At 40.4% G+C, this 25004-nt stretch overlaps 1 protein-coding gene across 1 annotated transcript in view; it reads left to right on the top strand.

Annotated features, from left to right (window-relative positions):
• Positions 1-24442, top strand: part of TBX15 (T-box transcription factor 15) — an 88363-nt gene extending 63921 nt beyond the window's left edge. Inside the window, exons 6-8 of the mRNA XM_065742201.1 lie at positions 2393-2457; positions 8490-8587; positions 22262-24442. Coding sequence (XP_065598273.1) covers positions 2393-2457; positions 8490-8587; positions 22262-23046 — 948 coding nt within the window. The 3' untranslated portion in view covers positions 23047-24442. The remainder of the gene's footprint in view (positions 1-2392; positions 2458-8489; positions 8588-22261) is intronic.
• The last annotated feature ends 562 nt before the right edge of the window (positions 24443-25004 follow it).

Below are 25004 nucleotides of genomic sequence, written 5' to 3'. Positions count from 1 at the left end.
CGTATATCCATCTATTCCCTCTGTATTCTTCTCACGTGTTGCTCATTTGCCAGCCACCTCTGCCTCAGCCATTCTCCCAGTCTTCACACCACCTCTGCCATGCTTTGGGCTCTGCATACTCATCTTGTTCATGTACACATACTCTTTATCTTATTCTCAGATGAGATGTGTACAACATTTCCCATTCCTGCCATAATCTTCTTTGTGGAAGGGTTGTGATGGCATTAAAAATTTAGTGTATTTTTTTTCCAGCCATGACAAATAAAATCTCAGTTGATGAAACTTTCTGCTGTTAAATGAGGAGATTTATGAGTGAGTTTCTGAGGACAAATAATGACATTTTAGATTTGATTTTGAGAGGGCAAGGAACCATCATGGGATGGAATAATGACATATAACACATTAGAAGAAAATAATCTGTTATAAAGCCTGTTGAGAGAATAATTTATACAGTTTTCTTCTGTAAATTCCACAGAAGGCATGAATCAGAAATGGTAAGGTAAACGTCTCTCTGTGCTGGCATCTGAGCTTCTGGAGAGTGACCTCATGAACTCACTGGTCGACAGCGTACTTAGTACTCTTGGACAGAGCCATTGAAATCAGCTCAGGTCAGGCTGTCGCAATTAGCCAGTGAATTTTTACAGAGTTTTTGTTTTGTAACATGTAAGAGCAGTGTTCCTGTGACCTCTTCTACCCATTCCTAAGTTTTTCTCGATCTGATTCCCTCAGATTGGCTTCAGTCAGGATCCAAAATGGAATAAACTATTCCAGCAGAAAAAAAAAATCTAAACATTACACTACCATGGTGGAGTCACTGCCATTGCAGCATTTGTAATTTTTTACTCATCCTCACCCACCCCATACTTGTACTCTATATACTTCTAATTGTAGACCAAACATGGAAAGAGGATAGATGAAGGAGAAGAAATGACAGATTTTCAAAGGGTGACATTTTTTGCTAATGATCAGATGTATAAGGTACAATTTGCAGGAGAGAAAGGAAGGAACTCTGTAGTCTTACTGTAAACAAAACAAAACAAAACACTGAAATTTCTTCCCAACATCTCTGAATTCTAAACATTTGTGTTGTTTTGTTTTTTCCGAAACATTTTTGGGGGTATTTTTGTAGCAGTAGTAAAAGAGATTCTGATGGAATGAAAAAACTATTTTATTAAAAATATATGTAAATCCCCTGAATCCACATGCTTGCCTACCAGTGGCTGTAAAACTTTGCCTTACTGGTAGAAGTGTCTCTGGAAACAGTTGTAAAATGTTAGCAAAGTCACCACAGGGATTCCCTCTACTGTAACCCCATACTCTACAGAATATTTCTGTCTCTATACACACAAGTCCCAGGACAGCTGCAAAGTCAGCCTAGCGGAAATTAAGTTCACAAATTAAGCTTATGCAAAAATAGGAACTGCATTCCGTATCTGAAGCTAATATCCAGAAGTAAGGGCTTGATTCTGACAGAAGAAAGACACCTGCAAGTCCACTTTAGATCAGTCTGAATTAAACTAGTCCCTTTTGAGCAGTTTCAGCAAAAACACTTCAAATTCAGCTGGATCTGGAGGTCTTGGTCTATTTTCACCCCAGAGCCAGTGCGTCTGGGACAAGGTGAAGTTGACCCAGGGAAGCTCTTGTGCTGTACTGGGTTAGGGAGCACTATACCACAGAATGCAATGCTAGTATCTCAATATTATTTTTAATTCTTGACAACATGGAATTTCTGTTCAAACAAACAAACAAACAAAAGAACGAAAAGAAAGGTGGAAGGAGCATACGTCTCAAAGCACTGCCCAGCTATCTTATTTGTTAAAAGAAGAAAAAAAAATAGTTTCCAGAAAAGCAATTCCTTGAAGGCCACCCAGATGCTGAGCAGCATGGCAGCTGTGCATGTGATCAGGTGGCCAGCTGCTGTCTTTAGGAGACTGTAGGCTGCACTTTGCTTGGCCTTTTCTCCTCATCATTACTTGAAAGCCCATGAGTGCATCCAGCTGCTGGGAACTGGGAATGCTGGGGCAGGGATACCCCTAGTGCCAGCCAAATGCAAATGATGTGCCTGCTTCCTGCAATGTGGGGCCATCAATGGGCTGTAGATCCTAGGGCTACTCCTTTGGGAATAGCTTCTTAGCTCCAGTGCTGTGCTTGTCAAAAATTCAGAGGCAAATAGAAAGGCAGGTGTCTGGCTGGGTGCTTTGCCACTTTTTGGTAAATTAATAGCCTATTAATAGTAAATGAAGGGTGATTTTAGAATAAATCTGTGGCAAATTATACAAAAGGTAATCATATAAGTGTCTTGAGAAAGAGTGGTAATCATCTATACTTTAAATTTGTTGAAAGAAATTTTTTTTTGAGGAGATGCACTAATTCTCTTCTTCTACTTTCATAGATCACCAGATTAAAAATTGACAGAAACCCTTTTGCTAAAGGCTTCAGAGATTCTGGGAGAAACAGGTAAGGGGAGCTTGTTTCTGTATCTAAACTGATCTCTCTCTCTCCTTGATGAGCACACAAGGCATGCACCTAAAAACAAGGGCAGCATTTTCCAACACTAACTCAGTTTTAAAAGAGCAGTTTGACTTAAACTGTTTCTTAGAGGATCCAGAAGACTGTTTTACTTTGCCTAAACAGACACAGTAATGATGGTTTCCTTAGAAAATACTTTCCAGGCCAGCCAACCGGACTGACTTATTTCTCTTCAGAAGTTTCTTCTTGTGCTGTTCTTCTTTCTGCCTGGAAATAGAGGGAAGCTTTGGTCTTGCAATCACAAAACATTGAGAGAGGGTTTTAGATACTATTAGACCTGTCAAGACAGCATCACTTTCCTGCTTTACTTTTTCTGTGACTATGTATTTTTGTCATTGGGTCTTTAATTAAATATTCACTTTTACCCCTGTATTTTTCCATAATCACTCTTCTTTAGGGTATATTCTTCTGTATATACATTTTTCTGATTTTTTTTCTAGCTTAGTAATGAATTTATCATGCTTATTTCTATTCTTGCCATGTTTCTCTGAACGTTTCTATTGGTTGTTTAGAACATGATCAAAATATTCTTTAGCTTCTCTGAATGGCTTTTATATACGTATTACTGGTATGATACTACAATACACAAAATATTAGGTAAAATAAATGAATTTGTGAAGGTACTGTAGAACTCCTTAGAAAATTCTGTAGTTGAAATGAAGAATAGAGATGGAAAATTGAATTAGGGGACTGCAGTTTGGAGAATGGACAAATAAATGTCAATTCTCTACAAAATAAATAATGATGCAACAAAAGGGATCTAGAAAATTATATTATTTTTTTTTTAAATCTTTTTTAATTACACATGAATATGGCTAAACGATAGATTTATCTTTTAACTTTCACAGGAAATTCCAAAACTTGGAGCACAAATACCTGCTTTATATCAGAAGACAGGACTGACTGACTTTTTGGTAGGGTTTCAGGAAAACAAGGCAACAATATTCTAGATTAGAACCATTTCATTTTTTCTCTGGCAATGTCAAAATTTTTCACTTAATGCTACTAAATTTTGTCAGGATTTTTATGAAAAGATGAAATAGAACACTTTAAACACTACTTAGAATACTTTTTATTTTAATTGATATGTATAAAAACAGAAACTTCAATTGAAAAATTTTTTGTATTAGTAGAAGACATGATGGTGCCATGCAAAAATCCAACAGTGTGTAATAGACCTAAATATTTCAGTTTTACAAATGATGTAGGCATCCTTTAATTCAGCATGACAAAGGCTTTTAATATTAAATTAATGATGAAATTGAGCATATATGACTACATTACAAGGGCACTGGGGTTGTAAAGCAAGGCTCTGAGGGTGCAGGCCAGAGCACAGGTTGCATGCACAACCTTCAATTGCTGTCCCCATGGGCATCATGATTCAATCTTTACTTCCATGGTCCTCTTGAGTGCTTTCACCAGGACTGCTACCTTATTCATGATTTGCCTTCAAGGAGTGGGCAACTTCCCCTATGTTTTCCATCACCCATTTAGATACATCTTCACAAAGGCATGTCCTAATTACCCAAGGAACTTTCTAGATCCTATCTCAAAGCTGCTTTATGAAAAGACATTACAATCCTTATTTGGTCCCCATCAGGAGTATTAGTTCTGATAGCTAGGGTACATATGCCTCTTACTCTGCTCTACATCCCTGTGTGGGGGAAATGATGTGTACCCCTGTACAAGGTCTTCCCTGTGTGCAGCTGCAGCTGCACTGGAGGCTAGGCTCAGAGGAGGGATTGATGCAGTTCCAGGTCCATGGTGGGCTAAATGAACATGGAAGGCATTAATAAGGTCCAAGCCCAGTGAATTTGGACAGTTTCCTGAAAAGGTTGGGAATTACTGATCTTTGTAGCTCATTGATTTAAGAAAGGGCAGGAAATTGCTACATGGCTGCAGCTGTGGGGAAGGCTCAGTAAGGCTCTCTGCTGATGTAAAGAGGAATTAAAATCTTTAAGGTATTACACATCAAAGAGAGGAGCCTGAGGCTTTAGGAAGAAAAAACAGGCAAAGGTATTTGCAAGCATATATAAGCAGCCAGGCGCCTGCCTCACAAGCAGCGGTCTGGAGAAGGTTGCACTGCTGCTGTCAGCTAGTGGAGGACACTGGGATACTCAGTTGCTACCTTTCAAGGGGACACAAACATAGGTGTACATGTAGGAGGGAGAAAATCACTAAGATCCAGGCTGCATGTGGAAAGGATTCATGAAATGGAATTTTTCTTAACTGTGCTAAATGCCTCCTCTTCCCCTAATGAGTATATATCCCATCAGAATACTGGCCAATTGGCTAAACAATCATGATGCTCTGCAGCTTCCTGCATCCTCACACCTTTGGTCAGCTGCAGCGCACCAGGATGTAGCAGGAACACGTTCCACTGAAAAAGTGGGATAATTTGAGAAAGGGACAATTTATGAAGCAGGAAAGTAGTGTATCTGTCTAAAGGGTTTTCTGTATGAGATCTTAAGAAGAACACCAAAATCTGGTACCAACTGGGCCCACAGAATACCTGAAACTGCAGAAATTAAGGGGTTGACTACTTTTTCAAATTAAATTCCATTTTAAATCTTTCACTTCCATCAGCTTGCAGCTCTTCTGTATGTTTCCTTGAGTGAGGTCTGTCTTTGTGAGTACAAGGGTGTGTTAAAAACCTGCTGCTCTGGGACCCTCCATCACAGTATAACTACCTCTATCCATGTTGGGGAGTGATCTTGTGCATCCCCCCTTGGATATTCCACAGTTGTTCGCATGGCTGCCCTCCTTCACAGTGCTTGTGCTGGGAAAGGGAACAGTGAAGTATTTCAGAGGGAAGAAGCAAAGATCTCAGCAGCAGAACTTCCTGGAAGACTTTGAACACCCAGGTTATATTAATCAATGCTGCTCAGTAATCTAGCCATCAGCCTCGATGGGTTAGAAAGCTAGCTTGAGTCAGGAAGCCTAGGCTTAGTTAAGTCTTAATAGATAAAGAATCTGTAATGGTGAAACAAGAGAGCTGGGCTCAGTGGCGAAACAACACTGATATAAAAGAGGTTCTTCTCTATAAGAGGGCAGTGTACTTACAAGCCAGGTATTACTCGTTTGTTTTCCTGAACTTCAAGAGATTGAGAAACAGCGTTTTTGACATATGGTGATCAGCAAGCTAAATGTTTAGTGGTGCAGGTTTAATACCACAGAGCCTATTTTTGGAAACTGAGTAGAGTTCGTTTGATGGTGGGATGCTTAGGGGAGCTCTACATGCAGGAGAAAGCCTGAAGGAGTGACAGACTGGAAACCCAGAGGGGTGATGGATGAAAAAAACCACAAAACTGAAGGCAAGCAACAACACTTTCTTTTCAGATATGGGCAGCTGAGGTGAATAAAGCTGTTTGTGTTGGAAATGCTCTTAGAACTTTTGTCTAGGGTAGGGGAGCCAAGAGCATGGTTGGAGCCGATGGTTTGGCCTCCCTCATGAACAATGAAATGATGACCTGCATCCCAGAGGCAGCAGGAATGGCAAGGTTGGCCATATGGGATGGATTATGGACATGCACAGATATCTCGTACATCTTTTTTCATTTTTCAGACAATGGAACTGTTTCATTTATTGCCTATTATTAAAACTTTACAGCACTCAAAATAATTAAAAAAAAAAAAGAATGAAAAAGAGAGAGTACATTTTGGATACCTTTTAAAGGACTGACCTTATTAAAATAAAGCTGGCAGCAAGTCCTCTTCTTGTATTTTCTTACTTCCTTCATAAAGTTGTTGTGAGAGGGAGGCATTTATGACCTGATAGGCAGTTTGAAGTCAGTTTTTCTGTGCATTTTTTTGGAAGAGAAAGTGGATGCCACATGGGTAATTTCAGCACATTTGATACCAGCAATCCTCACTAAAGTCCAGAAGAGACTGCTGAGAATTTCTGAAATTCAGAAAATAATTTTTTTTTCAATCAGCAAGTACTGCTGTTTCAAGAAGTCTCTCCATTGGCAAAGTGAGGATTGTTTTTCCTGTAGAGAATGATACATACACAGAATAGCACTCCACTTCTGTGTAGGAGAGTGTTCTCTTTCTGTCTTCCCGTGGAGATCTGTGAGGAAAGGGGTCCCTGATGGCATCCCACATTCCCTGGCATTCTCAGTAATAGAATCCAGCCCTGAAAGAGGTACATTATTTCTGATTTCTACTTTTATTTCTTCTTTTATTATCTGATGATTCTCTCTATCTCTCTCTTTTTTTCTCTTTTCTTTACTTTAGAAATACAAATAACGCAGTACTTGAGAGAGCTGTATTGTTGCAAAGGAAAGATGTAGACTGAGTTCTAAGAAGCTTACAATTTGAGTCAGTCTGAGTTGTAAATGATACAGGGGCAATTGTTTATTGCTTCCCTCTACCAAAGCCCATTAGAGACTGGATTTTACTGGAATGAAGCAGAATTATTTAGGTTGGAAAAGGCCTTCATGATCAGCAGGGTGTTTTATGCTCCCAGGATATATGGTCCCAGAAAGTCTGTCCTCATTTGGGCTGGGGATCATTTCACAAGGCTGCAGAAAGGCTTCAGTCTTCTCCTGGCTGTGTTGAGAAGCAGCTGGACTCTGCACGTGTGTGGCAGAGGAAATCCTGGGAGTGGTCCTGAGAACTGCTTTTTGCACGCAGAGCCTGGCTTAGCAGAAGGACTCACACTCAGCACTGCCTCTTTGTCTCCAAGCTCCATGAGCTGGCAGAGGCCACTGTATTAACCAGATAGTTTTGTTGTAATGTGCTCAGTGCTAGTGTGAGATTGCTATGCAGAGATGTCTTCTGTTTCTACTTCTAACAGCTTAGCAGCTAATAAACACCATGCAACAACCTATCTTCTAAACCTCCTCTTAAAATACAGAGTTTGGTTTGCCAACTCCAGTGTATTTAAAGCATCTGAGCTTCCGGGGAGACTTTGGAAAGTTAACTGAGCAAGAGAAGGCACGTGCAGAAAGACATTTTCAAAAGCAAAAGGCAGCTCCAGTATCAGCTCAACATCTGATGAGAGGCTCTGGGGATGTTAGAGCCTTTTGCATTGAAAGGGGATATGCTCTCACATTTAACAAAGCATCTCTAGTTGTCTTAAGCCAGTGCAAAGACTATAACCTTCTGCTGGAAAGGAGGCAGGGAGAGGCCTTGGGAACAGAGCAAGGTTCAGTGTCCACAGAGGGGAACTTTTCCTACAAAGAAACCTCTGGATACTGCCTTATAAAAAGAACAGAGAGGGTCCACTCTTCATAATGCACCAGTGTTCTCAGTGAGCTTGTGGAGTAAGAGACTACCAGCAGAGCTAACATTTTGCAGTAGAAAAACCCCCACAAACCTGAGACTCCAGGCCTTTAAAAGAAAAACCTGTTCTCACTTGATTTTTTTTTTCTCACTGATGCTGTCTCTGTGGTGAGTTATGAACCCAAAGCAGAGATGCCACTGACTTTTATATAAAAAAGCATCTTTCTGCATGCATTTCTGGTCAAAATACAAAACCAACAAGATTCTCCTCTGGATGACTTCCAAAAGCCCTTCAAATCAGTGTCCAGAAGTGAGAAGTGACAGGGAAAGTCCATTCATAAAAATCTCCTCAGATTCTGTAGGCTGAATCTCTGATCTCCCACGTTTGTATGTATGACAGCCTGCTTCCATAAAGACTTTAAGCCAGCTCTGTGATAAAGTGTGCTTTGAGGGCTTGCTGTTTGTCCCCTGTGAAGCAGAACAGAAGTTTAGAATCATTGTTTAAACAAAAAAAGGTACTGGAAGGCCATTAGGATCTATAGAAGTCTTGAACAGGGGCAATTTTGTTTTACTGTGGAAGCCAGCACCAGCACAGGAAGGCTTGTTGGAGGAACTCACAGTTGCCCAGGTGACTGGTGGCCACTGGAAGCCTGTCAGGTGAGGTCAGAGCCCTTTTTCCCTGCACCGATACCTGCACTGTCTGATTGATGTTCTTGCTTTATCCCATCCCACAGGACAGGGCTGGAGGCCATCATGGAGACCTATGCCTTCTGGAGGCCCCCTGTGCGCACCCTCACCTTTGAGGATTTCACCACAATGCAGAAGCAGCAAGGTGAGTATACAAAGGATGAGCAAAGCAGGTGAAGAGGGTGCAAGAGCAGTGATATGCTCTGCTTTCCAGGAGGTCACACCTTGCTGAACTCTTTATAGCTGTAAAAAGACACAGGGAGAGTGGTTGGCACCTAGGCAAGGCTGAACATTATGAGGTGCAGTGCAGCTGTCTCACCTCCCTGGTGCCCTCAGAGCTCAAACATGGAGTAGGAAGGAGATGCAGCATTGGGTAAACCAGCCCACATGCATGGTGTGGGTTGAGCTAAACACAAGGACAAGCAGAGGCAATGTTCCAGCACATCAGATGCATTGATCACAATTTATAGTTAGAGTTTGCCATTTGCATGGAAACACAAGAGGAAGGAGTCTGTGTCCTTTGTGGGCATCAGGAGGCCAGAAATATGCACACCTCCCCTAGGATCACATTGCTTCACTTGCAAAACCCAGTAGCCTTGCTGGAGAGACTTTCTGTTAGTATGAGGCTGGGAAGAATTATCAGGTAGCCCAAGTGTTTCCCAGTTGTTCATGCTGTGTCTTTTCATAGCTTCTGCCCTTTATATTCCTCATTTGTTAAGCAGGGCTTTCATCTCCAGTTTCAGGCTACAACATCATTTTTATTTTGTGCTGAGGATTCACCCATTGGCTTTGTGTAGTTCTTTCTAGTTAAAAACACAGTAATCACTGGGAACAGAAGTATCACTGCAATCTAATATTTTCCCCCTGATATAAACGCAACAGAAGAAACAAAGCAAAAGTATCTTTAGATGTGACACCTGTGAGGTTAAACAGTCAGAAATAAATGGGTTCCAGGTGTATCAGAGCTCATTCTCTGGCCTCTCCAGTTTGAAATGGACATCAAACCAAATCTTCCCTCCAGACCTTGGATCCACCTGGAGACGGTGTGTTCTGCTCCAGAGGGAGGCTGGGGGCTGCCCAGCTGGGGAACCAGAACAGAGTGGAGGGCAGGAGATGTTTTGCAGAAGTTCAGAGGTATGCATTGAGGAACGCTTGTGGTGGGGTGTGCAGTGAGAGATGGGTTAAAGCAGGGATTCAGAATGGTTTTCATCACCCACCTAAATAGAAACATAACAACTTCTCCTCTTGGTCCTCCTTACTGGAGAATCTTCTCTCCTCTGGTGGCCGGCTGGCTCACCTCCTGTCCAGGCTCACATGGCTCCCTCCCCTCCCAGTGGTTATCAGATAACATCCTAGTGGCAAGTCCAGCTCTCGCTTACGTGGTAAGGTAATATTAGGAAAGGAAAATATTTAATGTATTTTTAGCTTGTTTTAATATAGTTTGGCAGCTGAAAAGCCAGGAAGCGAGCCAGTACCCTGTGACCAGCCAGCTCTGTGCAGACCACCACCACTGCAATATAGGGCAGCCCTAAATAAAGCTGGGTCCACAGGTTGGTCTCAAAACTTTATAATTCACCAGAAAACAGAGAGTGCTCTTGAGATCTGCATTTAGCCAAACAAAACAACTCCAAGTTACTGCGTCAGAAATACACTCTGCACTGTAGTGCTTCTCTTTCCAGTGATTCCTTTGACGTGCTGAACCACGGTCTCAGCAGTAGGTGCAAAGCCAAGGTACAAACACGCTCTATTTTAATTCCTGGCTATGAGAAGAAAATCAGCTGCTGACACCTGGCACCAGCAAGGAGTGCTCCAGAGCTGGCTGTAGGAAATTGCCTTGGGGCTATAGGAGACTTTGGGGATGTGCATATTGTCCTTCCTCGCTTCTTCTCTCTGCTGTGGCTTTATGTGATGCCTATTTGTGTGCGCTGCAGCTTGAGAAGTGCTTATCTACTGCACTGAGTTGAAATGAAGGCAGTAAAAATGGCCTTGTGCGTAGGAAGAAGTATCGTGGATGAGGAGCAGGTTGTGGTTGTTTAGTCTGGAGGGGAGAGGGTGAGGACATAATGGCACTGAAATAAGATGCTATCTGTGCTGGATAGGAAAAGAAGTAACAGGCTCCAGTTGCATTAAGTCTAGTGGAGTGCTGGAATAGATTCCCTGCAAGGACTGTGGAATTCAGCCCTAATTTTCTACGGATGAGTACCCCTTTCTGTGGTAGGAAAAATGATGCTTTCTGAGACAGAAACTTGGGAGTTCAGCAGTGTAAATAAGGTGCATTTTCTGTTTTCTGTCTGGATTTTTACATGTTGAGGATTATTGTGTATTCTTACCTTTTCTTTTGCTTTTTTTTTTTTTTTTTTTAAATAAATCTTTTATCTCCATATCTGGAACAGATTTGTCAGACAAATCTAACAGAATTTTCTGATTGGGGTGGAACTTTGACCAATAGAAATAACTGGATAGCTTTGAAAGATTTTTAGAGCATTTAGCTTAATGCCACATGTGTCAGCTTGAAAAAATTTGCATCTTTGAAGAAACAAGTAGTAGGACAGTCTCAAATCCAGCGAGTAAATAGGAAAGTTGATGATAAATGTGAAAACACCACCCTATAAGAACAGTCTCAGTGTTTCTCTTTAAAGATTATTTTGTCAACTAACCAGTCTGGAACCAAATAAAACTGTATCTGTTAAAAGATACAAATCTCATTAAGACTGCAAAGCCAGCGGTGATGATGGAGGTAAAGGTATGAAGGGTAGGTATTGCTTGGTAACCTGCATGCACTCAGACAAAGTGTGGATATAAGTTCAGCTAGATACAATATCAAGCATCTAGGAACAAAATGTAGGGTGTACATACCTACTGAGTGTGCTGGAAAGCATTGGCACTGACATAGATTTGGAAGTCATGGTAGATAAGTAATGATAAACAGAGACATACAATCTTTGTTGTAGAAAGAAGAAAATAGTGGGAAGCAGTTGGGAGAAAAATTTCTGGCTGCAAACACTATGATATTGTCTTCTACTGTACATATTTTTGAGGGTGGAAATAAATTAATTAAGAGGAAAAGAATTAGAATGATTTATTGGCTGAAGCAGATACCTGTGAGTGGAAGCTCAGTTTGCATAGTTAATAAAAAACAAACAAACAAACCAAACCAAATCAAAATGAAACAAACAAACAAACAAAAATAAAACAACCATAAAGAACTGAATGCTTATGGCCAATGCTGTCTTGCAGAGAAAAGAATATGTGGTCATTTCCTGTCACTTGATAGAATCCTGTATCTGTGGCTTCCATATTTTCATGGCACAACTGTGTGAAACACTTATTTCAGGTGGCTCTGGTCTTTCAATTCTAACTAAATGTTTATCCATTTTGGGGGGAGGTAATGGGATAAGCAGGATACAAGTTCTCTCCCATCTATCATTTTCATACAATTAGTTGTTTTACAGGTTTTTATGTCTCTTATCTGTGCTTCTCACCGTGAATAGAGACAGTTGTTTTATTTCTCTGCTATTAGTTGGTTTTCTGTGTCCTTAATCATTTATTTAAAAACATGTTTTCACAGAGTATTCCAGATACAGCTGCATGATACAATTATCTAAAGGTATTATAATTTTTTCCACATTAGCTTTTCACTTGTTTAACATGCATCCTAGAGTTTTGCTCATTCATTTGGCCCAAGCTTTATGTTGAGTAAGGGCCACAATGACACAGAGAATCAATACCCAGAGCATTGGATGCAGCTGTTTCATACAGGGATTAAATAACTTTCTGATTTACACAATGATAGGTTTCAGCTGCCACACAAGCTGGAGAGCCTGATAGCACAACCACTCACAAAGATGTCTGGTGACTAGTACTAGCAGTGCACAGACTTTCCTTCTATGTATTTCCAGTATAGTAAAACACATCAGTAAGTCTCCATAGGTCTGTTATCACTGTGTTGTCCTACCTAAGAGAAGAATATGCCATTTCTGTTAGTGAACCTTCCTGGCCTGAGCACAAAACCTCTTGTGGACCACGTAATGCAAAAGTCATCACAGCTTTACAAGGGCAAACACCATTTTTGACAGTATCACAGCAGAACTCCAGATTGTATTTTAAAAGTCCACATAAACAATACCTTACAGATGCTCAGAATACAGCAGTTCAGGAAAAGCTGACCTTCTGGAGAATGATGTCAGCCACTCTGCAGTCTACATATTAGTAGGGAAAAAGGGGGCTTGGGATTATTGAATGCACATGGCAATGAGAAGTGGGGAAAGCCAAGAATCTATTAAGGCTTTAATTGGAATATATTTTCAAAATATAGCTTGAACTTCATCCAGATTCTCATTATTAAAAGTATGTGGCTCAGTTTCTCAATTTTAACAGGGAACATTAAGAAAAAAGAAGAGAAGGAGGATAAGAAAATAGGAGTTCCAGTAACTCTGGATTGTGTCACTCTCCAAGAGTAAAGAGAGCCATTGCTGGCTCCTATGTGATATACAGTTTCCCACAGGATGCTGAGATGAGCAGATTGCTATCAGTGACTGTAAGTTCTGCCAGGGAACATAGGGACTAGAAAAGACACTGAGACAATACTAGATTAGTAATCAGTATTGGAACCTTCCTATAAAAGCTGATAACATAGGCAAAAAAGGTAAATTAAATTTATCTTGGCAACTGGTGAAAATAATCACTTCCCAAGGTCAAGAATGAGAATCACATGATGTGATATGTGAGGAAGTTTGCAGCACATAAAATGTAACTTCTCCATTAAATCACTGTTTTGATACATGTAAACCAAAACCACAAGTGCCAGTCTCCAAGTGCTGAAGTCTAAGGGCTTTCTTTTCAAATGGTGTTTCCTCAGTTGACTAGGCACCTTTACCAAGGCCCCTCTTGAATTTACCTTTAGTAAATTCAACCTGTTCTTCATCAGACTGAATGTCTCTGTTGATCTTGCCCTGAGAATCTCAAGTATAGAGTTGGAGAATCATTAAGAATCATTTAGTCATCTAGAATCATCTAGAATCACTAAGATCATCTAGTCCAACCATCAACCCATCACCACAATGCTGACTAAAACATGTCACTATATCCCAGGCTTTGAGGTAGGAAGTGCTATGCTATGGCAAAGTCTGACAGAAAAATGCAGAGCTTGCATAGCAGAAATACATGACGCTTACATCAGTTTTGTATGTCGGCATCTATTAGGTAGCCTGCAAAATCATCCCAAATTACTGTTGATCTTAGCATCATAAGCTTGAAAGTGGTCTAAATGGGCAGAGCAGAGGCAAAGGAGTGTTCTCCTCTGTCAAGTGAGCTATTGCTACTGCTGATAAGATAGAGAGCATGTGTATGCAAAGTGGCATTTGAATACAGCTCTACCTTCTCCCTCTGAGATACATTATCATAACACTGCAGTCTTCTGCTGACAAGGCTGCACAAAAGGCTCCCTCTCTGTATGAAATAAGCTCAATGTACTCATTTACTGCTGGGAAGGAACAAAATTTTCTTGTAGTATCAGTGAGTCTAAGCAGACCTTAAGGCTGCGTGATACATAAGCAGATGGGAGAGAGATACTTTGAACAGAGGTGGTGTTGATTTTTCAGCTTCTCTGTCTGTAAACATCACCCTGATTTTGCAGGCAGTGCTTCTGACTTGCCAAGGTTTGTCTGTACTTCTTGTTACTAATTTCTCCTTTGGTGTACTTCTCTTTTTGCTGGGCATTATGTTCAGAGAGCCTGATTGCATCCATCTGCAAACAAAATCATGAATGCACTAATATGTATTGATATCAAGCAGAGGTAAGACTGAGCCCTCCAGAATTTGACTTCAGGGGCGTTTTGAGACAGAAAGATCCTTTTGGCTTTGCATGAGATCCCAGATTCCCAGTAGTTTCTTCCAAGAGAATAGAGCTGCTGATGTCAAAGGAAGCTGAACAACCCATGAAGACATCTGTTTGGCCACTTGCCTCCTGTCTGCAGCCATCAGTTCTTTCAGCAATGCCACCAAGATAATCTGGATGTTGCTTCCTTTTGGAAATCAATTGTGAATGGTCCAGTCTATTGACAGAGGTCAGATGTATGAGTTTGATCTCAGTCATCCTCTTGAATCTTTTGAGAGGAGATTGGAAACAGAGTAGTTGCTGCCAGAGTTATTCAGATCAAGTTCTGGTTTCAGCTGAGTACTTCAAATGGCCAGTAGATTGCCCCATCTAAATGAAGCAACAGAGAACAAATGGTTCCAGCTCCATCTTGGTAGAACAGAAGATGTTTTTTCTTCATGGATGGGGTGCTTTTGGTACTCCAAGATCACATTTTCCTTAGTTAAAAGTTAAATGCCCACCCGGATGTGAGAAGAGGGTCTGGGAGTCAGTTTTTGCCACTCATTGATGACCTGAAAGGAAACTGGAGCACTTTTTTATTTCAGATAGGTTTTTACCCTAAAGCCTAATTGCTGATGCTTAAATCTCTATTATTCCATTGATTCTGATCAGTTCACATGAATGAAAAGGAGTAATGTTGCACAATTTCCTTAGAGTATGATGTTGCTTTATTACAAGTAAAATATGGTGTGTACTTTGAGCTTGACACAATGCTGTGACATTTTTCCTTGATTCAGAAATGTTGAACCACAATGAGTTTATGGGGTTTTATGAGATTTTTCTATATTTTTTACTGTTGGAAGTGCTGGAGCTTCCAAGGCCTGTGTTGAACCAAAGCACATTTCATCAAGAATGGAAGGAGAGGTTCTCAATTCAGTTTACATTTGTCACCACCAAATAAGTCATCATGATGTCATTTAATCTCAGATGCAAATCTGCAGCATCTTTTTATGAAATTATTTGCCACTGTGATGACTTCCATGGTTGTTTTTTTTTTTTTTTTTTGTCACAGAGAGTCCTTTTCTGCATAGTTTTTCATATGTTATCTCCTGGTGTAGCCTCCATTCCACGTGCACAGATTATAGTTGTAAAGGTGAGAAACGTGGCAAAATTATCACTGGTAAGCAATTTTCTCCACTAAATTGGAGGCATTATTGGTTTCCATTACTGGTCCATTTGATGCCTGCACCTGAAGAAGAGGAAAAGGAAACATTTCAGTAGGAGGCGATGCATATGTTACAAAAATGGTATAATATTATGCACAAAAAACCCTACATCCTGTAAGTCTTCTCCTGAGACTGTATGAAGCGGGCCCTAGAAAACTGCACTTATATGAAGAATGAAACCCACTGTACTAAAGACAATCTGCAGGGAACAGGAAGGAGGAGTTGTCTCTTTTGGGAAAACTCTCTTGGTGCTCTGGATATATATGGGAATAGAAATCAGATTGTAGCTTTTTGGTGTGCTTCCACATTAGAAAAAAAAATTGATTTTCAACATAAGATTTTGAAAGTATTTTATCTTGGAGGATAACTGAGGCAAGTTTTATCTCTAACTTGCTGACTGGTCAGTTGGGTTACAGAGTTCAGAAGTCCTAAAAAGAGGTATTATTCAGAGTTGGTGTAGATTTAGTGATTAAGTCCACAGATTCCTGTAATTCGAGGCAAAGTTATAAAATATCTTTCTCTATGATTTACTAACCTTAAGGATAGTTTCCTTCCATTCCAACCATTATGGTTGGACTAGATGATCTTGTAGGTCCTTTCCAACCTAATGTACCTATGAACCTATGAACCTATTCCTAAATGTTTTGCATTTTAATGTATTGCAGTATATCCTTTTTGTGCTAAGTCATATCTCTAAGTACTACAAAATAGTCTTAATGTTTCCCCTACCAATACAGCAATTCAATTTGAAATTACTTTTGGGGCCCATTTGGGCCTCTAAAAACTTTTACCAGCAGTTTCATAATTTGATAATTGGCCAAGGACTCTAGAGAAAAAACAAACACCTGGACTCTGTGAAGGCAGAAATGGCTCACATTCCCCTAGAAGAAGAAAGTTTTCATACCTTGAAGCTGGGAAAGAATGAAAGGAGACTGTGATTTGTCACAGGCCTGGTGACCTTGCACTGCCTTAGTGAGAAACCAAAGAGAAGACATCAAAGCTGTTTAGTTTTCCATGGTGGTAAATAAAGAACTCAGAAGGTGTAGTAGTGCCATAAGAAATGAAGGAATTTTCAGTTCTTCTGAGGGTTTTAGATTTGAGTACAGGAAGGACAGGAATGGGAAGAAAGACCTCAGGCTGTTGGTTATGCTTACAAGACAAAAGTTGTCATGAAAAGTGGGAGCAGGAATGACACCTCATTTTGCATTATTTAAACACCTAGGCGTGCAAGTAGGCATCAAGCAGAACCAAGGCATGTTTTGCTTGAAGCAGGAATAGATCCAGGCTTGTGCTAGGCCTGGATGTTCAAGTACATGAGATCAGGTGATGCGAGTGGCACCATCTTTCCTTATAAATGAATCAGATCTCCTGGCAATCTGTACAGACCCTTCCTCATAATCTTAGTTTTCCACTTTTGGACTAGTACTCCATTTGTGATCAGCCACCGAAGGTACAGTAACTTGGAAGATGAAGTGTTTCTTAAGCCACACTTAGGGTATATTCACATGTGAATATACAATGGGAAAGAGATTTTACTTCTTCATTCTAATACATTTTCCTGCATGCATACCATCACTTTAATTTACCGTTGTGTCCAGGAGCAGAATACTGTGAAAACCTATGAAGAGCTAGGTTCTCCCACTCTTTAGAAAATCCCTTTATGTATGCATACATGTCCAGACCTTTCAGAAGTAACTAAGAGTACATCTACATGGACAGGTGCCTAAGTCTGTGTTCTGTGATGGCCAGACACATGCCAGCTCCCGGCCAACTCCCTTTGGAAAGCTGCAGAATTGCATTAGCATGGCTCTGTGCCAGAGTGAATATAAACTGCCCCTCAAGAAGGCTTATTAGCTCAATGAAAGCACCATGAGGAGAACTGTGAGACAGGGACTAGTGGCTACAGCTCCTTTCTTGCACCATCAGGAGCTCAGACACATTCCCACTGACTGATGATGTCAACATATTAGAGAAGGAGCTGTGGTTTCTCCAAGTGAATGATTAGCAATGCTCTTTAGTGCAGTTGTCTGAGGAGTCTCAGCTATTGTACAGGGCATGGCCTTGGTGCTCAGCCATTCTTGTGCTGACTAAAGCTTCAGCAAGTATTTGCTCTCTTCCAGTGTATTAAATAAGGACTTCAGGGACCAAGAGGTTTGTAAGGAAGAACTGCAGGTGAAGGAAGCAATTGATGTCTGGAAACATTAGCAAGGAAAGTATGCTGCTGTGGAGTTCAAAGTGTGATTTATGTGCATCTTTCAGATGAAGAAGATCAAGATAAGTTGTGGGTCAGTTGGCTACTGTGATGTCATTCATAAAAGAAATACCAAAAGATTTTCCATTAACAATTGTTTCAGACTCCCTTGGCTCTGATGCTCTCCTCCTTACCTCCTTTTTGCCAGAAGGTTCACTTGGCTAACACTGTCTACTTGCAGACATGTTTTCCAATTACACTGTAGTGTTAGAAGTTCTGCACGTGGCCTGCAGTGTGCAAAACTGGTCCCTTTGCTTTTTGGACATCCTGGCATGTTGAGTGCTTCAGGAGCACCATAGGCCCTCCTTGTAAAACACATCATACTCTTGAACTGTTTGTGTCTGGGTTTGCAGTTTATCTTGAAATTGTTCTTAACACAATATCAGTGTAGGTAAAAGTAAAAGCAAGAGTCTTCTAGGAACATGTGGAAATGCAGTACCATTACTAAGGCTTAGAAGGAAAAAGGAGAAAGGAAGCAAAGACTGGTCGCAAGTTACTTAAGATGAAATTTTAATGACAGTTCTTATTTTATCAGATGAGAAGTTGTAGGTACTTTCCTAGTTCTTGTGGATAGGTATACAATTATGGTGTACAGCCCATATTTCTGTATTCCATTAACACGAGATTAGGGAACACTAGCGTGGGAGAGAATGTTTGCTTTTACATCTCACCCTCTCCATGGTGTTTCTCTTCCACCATAATTTCAGTTTTCTTCCCATCTTCCACCTCACCAATGATTTCTTACTTCTCATTCCAGTTTACAGATTTTAACCTGTATCGGACAGGATCATTCTCCACCTCCGGTCTTTGGAAATGGTTCTGTCCCTTCAAAGTCAACTTTATTATCACTTGTATACCCAGACAAAGAGCAGGCTCCTTTCAGGACAGTACCAGGGCTTAATTAAGCTCTGGACATGAGGGACACAGGGCCAGAAATGGTCTGAAGATCAGATACAGTGGCAATTAACCACTTTAGAATCATGATACATGTGGAGGAGAGGAGTACCGTGGCATTAATGGTAAATGATGTAGGTGTTGGCAGTTATTTCCAGAGGCAATAGTGGTTAGAGAAAAGAAACAGAGAAGAATTATTCAGATTCATTTTGTTCTTGCCTAAATGTGGTTTCAGTTTACTTAATTCATTCCTAAGCGTAGCCTTGTGTATCAGTTTAACTAGATTGGTTTGTGTCCACGCCTTCCATTAAAATGACATACACATCTGTACATCTGAGACTTCAGTATGGTATGGATATATTATCTGGGCTGGCTGCCATCTCTACACATAGTTGTCTGACTTTGTAACAGCTACAGTCCAAGCTATTACTTCACAGAAGTCCAAGTTGCATATTGTCCATACTTAATGCTTCCAGAAAGTATGAATCAGAAATACCATTGAGAACAGAGTAGACCTGTTTAACTTCTAAAGAAGATGAGCTGAGATGGGCCTTGCTGTGTAGTGTTTTCTATTCCATAAAGGGTGTAAAGATTATTCTGCAATTAATCAGAAACTGAAGTATACTGTGCTATGTTCTGTTGCAATAAAAGTTTGGTATATCAACAATGGTTGACATTTGCAGCAAAACTTTCCCAAAAACAAGTCATTATGTATGGTATTTGTTTCGGTTGATAGATCCCTCACCTTCTTATAATGTTCAAATTACAGAGATAAAGAAAAAGATCTTTATTTTACCATGAGTGTTTCTCAATTACTGTGTTGCCACTTCAGAGTTTTATTCTATTGATCTGCAAATAATAATTTAGAGCAGAATTGCTGTATAACCACTTTAGGGTAACCCGAAATACGCAATTCAGACTTTCAGTTTTGGAACCACTAAGTAACCCTCGAATTTATTAATCAGGAATCTATAGTTACTCCCGCTCTGGAGCCAAATCCTTGGTTATACTTACCTCAGGATCATAGTTTCCTTTAACATTACTTAAGGATATTTAAAACCTAGTGCTCAAGGTAACCCTGTGTGGTAAACTATATAGTTTTCTCAGGTTAACTAAGAAATAAAGGCAGACTGAAATTGAGATATTGCAGTGAGTAATTTATTCTGCGTATTATATTTCAAGCACATCATTAAAAATATGTATTTTTTTGTATTTACCAGACACTGTCAACAAATTAGTTACAGTCCAAAGTTAATTCATGCAGTACATGGTGTAAAGAATCAAGTCTAAGTGCATGATTATCTCTGTGTTTGTAAGGGGTAGAGGTAAAATGAATAATATAAAACGATATTGTTCATCAAGATATTTTATAGATGGCACATTTTGGAAAGATTATCAAGACGGCAAAGAGACAATTTATATGAAGGAAAATACTCATCTCTGAGGATCAAGGCTTGCAAGGAGAAACTCCACAAAGGAAGATCTCTAACAAGAGATCCTTCCCCAGTGCTGGTCACCCCTTAAATGGGGTCTAGGAGAGGTGGAGTAAGACTCCACCTCTTCCGGTCACACAGATGAATTGTCTTCACCTGTGCTCCTGTAGCTGACTGTCCCTGCTGGAGGATATGGAAGGATATGCTTTCTTAGCACATGACACAGAATTGGCTGGAGATTGTCAGAGATTTTTAACAATGCAGGAAATAGTACTTTTTGTAAATGATGCATAATTATAAAGTCACACAAAAGGTCTTTGAACTTTGGAGTTACAATACACTACACAGGTTTGAGAATTTCAGTGTTATTAAGAAAGAAATATAGTGAATTCTCAATGTTGTTTGCAATTTTCACACTAATTCTAACAGATTTGATATGATGTTTCTCTTTTAGTCTTCAATAAATGGTGAAAGAATCTGTGGCTTAGCAATAAGCATTCATTCCCATGGCTGATAATGGGAATGACTACTTTGACTTAGCATGATAGAAACATAAGTTTTCTCGATTCTGCCTGAGTCATTGCAGCCAATCCAGGCTGTGCTTATTCAAGGCTGCTTTTCTTCTTGTTTCCGGCTTTTGTTTAAAAACCAACCAACCAAACAAACAAACAAAAACAAAGAAACAAAAAAGGAACAATAGTAACAAACAAATACTAATTTCTCAGAGCTCCATTTTTACCCTAATGTCCAACTCTGTTTAATACTAGGTGAGTTAGGAAGAATCAGACATAATCTGATTACTTTCTAGTGCACTTCTTAATCACCTCAACCACCACCTCAGTGATCACCCCATCTCTGAATAAAGATTCAGCCTCTCTCATGTTTAGTAGCAGACATAGACTGCTCTTAAAACCATCTTTTGTTTCCACAAGACAGCACAAGAGAAAGCTGTCTCTTACTTTGGACTATTAATGTGCAATCTCTGCCTTGGTTAAATTTGAGTCACCCGTTCTACCACCCTCTTTTCCATTCTCTCAGTGTCTCACCTGCCATCTTATAGCCTTTCCAAAATGCTGCCTTACCAGCTGTCATCCTAGTTTCCTTGATTCCAATGATCCACTAGTCTGCTCACTACACCAGCATCTCTTTGCTCCCTTTATAAGAATCTTCAGTGTTAGCTCTCTAACATAGAAATGGAAACTCATGCAAAGAGATAAATACAACAAAAAAAAAAAAAAAAGAAAAAAAAAGTTTGGCATTAGAAATCAGTATTCCATTAAGCAAAGAACCAAAGGTTTTTTTGACCAGAGAAGCTTTTTCTATCTTATAATCTTGACAATAATTATCTCTTCTCAAACTCAGAACAGTGTCATCAACTTCTTCGTATCACATACCTTCAGTTAGTTACTGTTCTTGACGGTAGTATGCAGTACTCTTTTCCTTTGGTCAGAACACATGACTGTTAACATGCTGTGCAAGATGCATGTTGCTATGCAACTGTAACATAAATAATGTATTATGTACTGATACTACTGACATGCATAAAAAGCAATATTTTGCTAACATCAGTGATACAACATATGGAATCCTTTTTAAAGTTAAAACACATGAGTTAAAATCATATTTTCACTTCCTCTTTATCAGCTTTGTGAAACAGATTGTAGCTCAAAACTGTCCATTTATTCCAGTGTTACTTCTGGCCTAAATCAGCACCACTGCACCACAAGCCATCTAAGTAAGCTGTTGAACAGTGCAGAAGTCCAACATGTTTTCAGCCACTTCCTGCCACAAGCCCATAGAGCAGATGATACAGCATGTTTGCAGCAGGGCTGTAGAGATTGCTGACTGGTGGTCTTCCTGGAGTACAGGAGAGGAGACAAAGCAGACTTCTTGAATGATGGAGCCATGCTTCCTTGCAGATTTTCTCTCCACCCTGTAATGCTCTGTGGCATGCTTGCTTCCCTCTCCTATTCCAAAAGGAAATCCACTGAAAAATAAAATCACAACGAAGAACAGCAGCAGGAAAGACCAAGGGATGCTATTAATAAAGTGAAGGCCCTTGCCAAGAGTGACTAAGTTTTCCAGAGGCCATTTTACCACCCTTGTTTCTTTATTAAACTAAGCTGTTTCTTAATGAGACTCTTGTTTTGCAAATGTGATTCCAGGCTATGAACATCCTCCCATGTGTTTTGTTTTGCAGGAGGCAGTACAGGCACCTCCCCAACAACCTCCAGCACTGGGACTCCATCACCCTCTGCTTCCTCTCACCTTCTCTCTCCATCCTGCTCCCCTCCAGCCTTCCATCTGGCCCCCAACACTTTCAATGTTGGTTGCAGGGAGAGTCAGCTTTGCAACCTCAACCTGTCTGACTACCCTCCATGTGCCAGAAGCAACATGGCTGCCCTGCAGAGCTATCCAGGGCTGGGTGACAGTGGCTACAACCGGCTGCAGAGTGGCACTGCTTCTGCCTCACAGCCCTCCGAAAGCTTCATGCCTCAGAGGACTCCATCTTTGATCTCAGGAATGCCAACTCCTTCTTCTCTGCCCAGCAACAGCAAGATGGAGGCCTACAGCAGCCAGCTGGGGTCCTTCCCCAGCTCACAGTTTCAGTATGTCATGCAAGCAGGCAATCCTGCATCCAGTTCTTCTTCTTCACACATGTTTGGTGGCAGCCACATGCAGCAGAGCTCCTACAATGCCTTCTCCCTGCACAACCCCTACAACCTATATGGATACAATTTCCCTGCTTCCCCAAGGCTGGCAGCAAGCCCGGAGAAACTCACCACTTCCCAAAGCACTTTACTCTGCTCTTCCCCATCCAGTGGGGCCTTTGGAGAGAGGCAATACCTTTCTACAGGGATGGATCATGGTATGCACATGATCAGCCCTCCCTCCGGCAACCAGCAGACAGCCAATGCCTGCGACAACAGACAGTATGGTGCTGTTCAGGGCTCCTCCTCACAGATGTCTGTGCACATGGTCTAACCAGTGGTGCCTCTGCTTGGCATGGAAGGCAATCGGACCTTCATTGTTTCCATGGATAAACCCATCCTAGTACCTTTTTGCCTTCAAACTTATAGAGAAACTAGTACTGTAACAATAAATTAGAACACAAACCGTCTAGGTATGCGCCACAGAATCTCGTGGAAAATCTTCATTGACAGCCATTGCAGCTGGTTGAAAACCAGGGCTTCTGGACCTGACATGGAGTGTCTGCTCCTTCTGGACATTGCAGAGAGAAGGGCAGGACTTTAATGAGAAGCAGGAGTGAAGAAACCAAATATACTTATTATGCATTAACTCCCAGCTAGCGTGAGCTCTCGGTGTTGAGGGAGCCATTTCCTTGCTCTGTATTCTCTGGGTGTCGAAGAAAGGCAGTCTCCCAAGACTTTGCCCTGAAGCTGTACTGCCCATGATGGGTCAAAGCTTTAAAGGCCTCCCCCTTCTTGAACTGTCCCTCGCTGCTGAAGCAGCTCAGCCTGTTTCTGAAACCATCAGTGACCTGTGGCCCCTTCTATGTAGCACAGGAATGGCACTGCTGAGTTGGAGCTTCTATTCCTAAAGTTGTTTCTGTATTTTCACTGCAGCTCTGCTCGACCAGTGTTTTCTTTTTGAGGGTCAAGCCTACAGTACTCAGTCTGCAGACAGAGATGAGAGAGAGGAGAAAGAAAAATTTTAACTCATAAGTGAGTCTCTGACATGAGCAGGGTTGGAAGCTTCACACAAGCATCTTTGAAAAGATGCACAGGGAGAAAAGGAGATCAGCTTTTATTGACATTATCTAAAGGGATGTACTCGAATCAAAAGAACAAAAGCCTCTGTGGGGAACATGTGTCCTGTAGCACTCAACTCAATGGGAGGAAACTCATCAGAATGAACTCATGGGGAAGAACAATGAGAAACAAGGGCTCTGCTCTACAGCAGTACAACTGGCATCCCTCACCTTGCATGTAAGAATTGCCATAGAAAACCAATAGCATTTCAGTAACAATGAGGTCGAGTATTCTCCAACCTCCTGCCTTCCATGGGAACTCTGTTTAACCTACTTTCTTTTATGTTTTATTTTCTTCTGTTTTTTCTTCTTCAAATCCTTTAAAAATAAGAAAACAATTGTAGCTTGGTGCAAGCTATGCATTTAAGTTGTGTGAAAATGCAAATACCAAGTAACAGAATACAGATATTATTGAGATTTGTTGTGAGGTGTTGTAGATAAATGTATTTATATGCCTAGTGGGGGAGTCAATATTATGAATATAAAAGAGGGCAATAAAATGGTATGTAAAATATGTATGAAGAAAAAGGTGTATAAAGATTTGCCCTATGCACGGAACTTTGTTTCTAAGTGCCAAGCACAGAATGCGCTAAATAAATCTTTGCAATTGTTCCTTTTGTGGGTTTTTTTATTTTATTTTCTGACTCTGAGGCTTCTGTAGTAGTTTTCTAGAGGCGTAAGTTTTCAAAGCACTGCTGTACATACTTTGGAAAGGAAAATATGAAGTTGAAGTGAAGTCCTCATACCTCAAGGTACAGCTTTTGAAAAGAATGCAAGGATCTGCATAGGTTTGTGTTGAGGTAGACCACTCAAATGGAATATTAGCAGTCAGAAATACTGTTCTCCAGCTACCAGCCCAGAAATTTGTTTCCCAGGAAGTCTTAAACATGATGTACTATATAACATAAACCAACAATATGGATCATAATAAGATTTCTTGTAATATGAAGAACTTTCTCAAGCACTCTATCAGCTTAAGTAAACCTTCCCAGGGAGCACTATTTACAGTAGAAATTATGTTAATTAGTTGGGATTTATTAGGTTTCTGCTTTCCTAGTAATTGTGTCTCATGGACTTTTAGAATTGTTATTTTGATTGTTGGAGTCTAATAAAAAGTTCTTCAGAGCCATTTTTCACAGTTAATATATATAAATAATAGTTACAGATAACA

The sequence above is a fragment of the Cyrtonyx montezumae genome, unplaced genomic scaffold (assembly GCF_038088225.1).
Source record: "Cyrtonyx montezumae isolate F1298 unplaced genomic scaffold, pur_monq_1.0 scaffold_3, whole genome shotgun sequence".
NCBI classification, from domain to species: domain Eukaryota; kingdom Metazoa; phylum Chordata; class Aves; order Galliformes; family Odontophoridae; genus Cyrtonyx; species Cyrtonyx montezumae.
The sequence above is the reverse complement of the archived record's forward strand: the minus strand, read 5'-3'. Positions and strand labels throughout refer to the sequence as shown.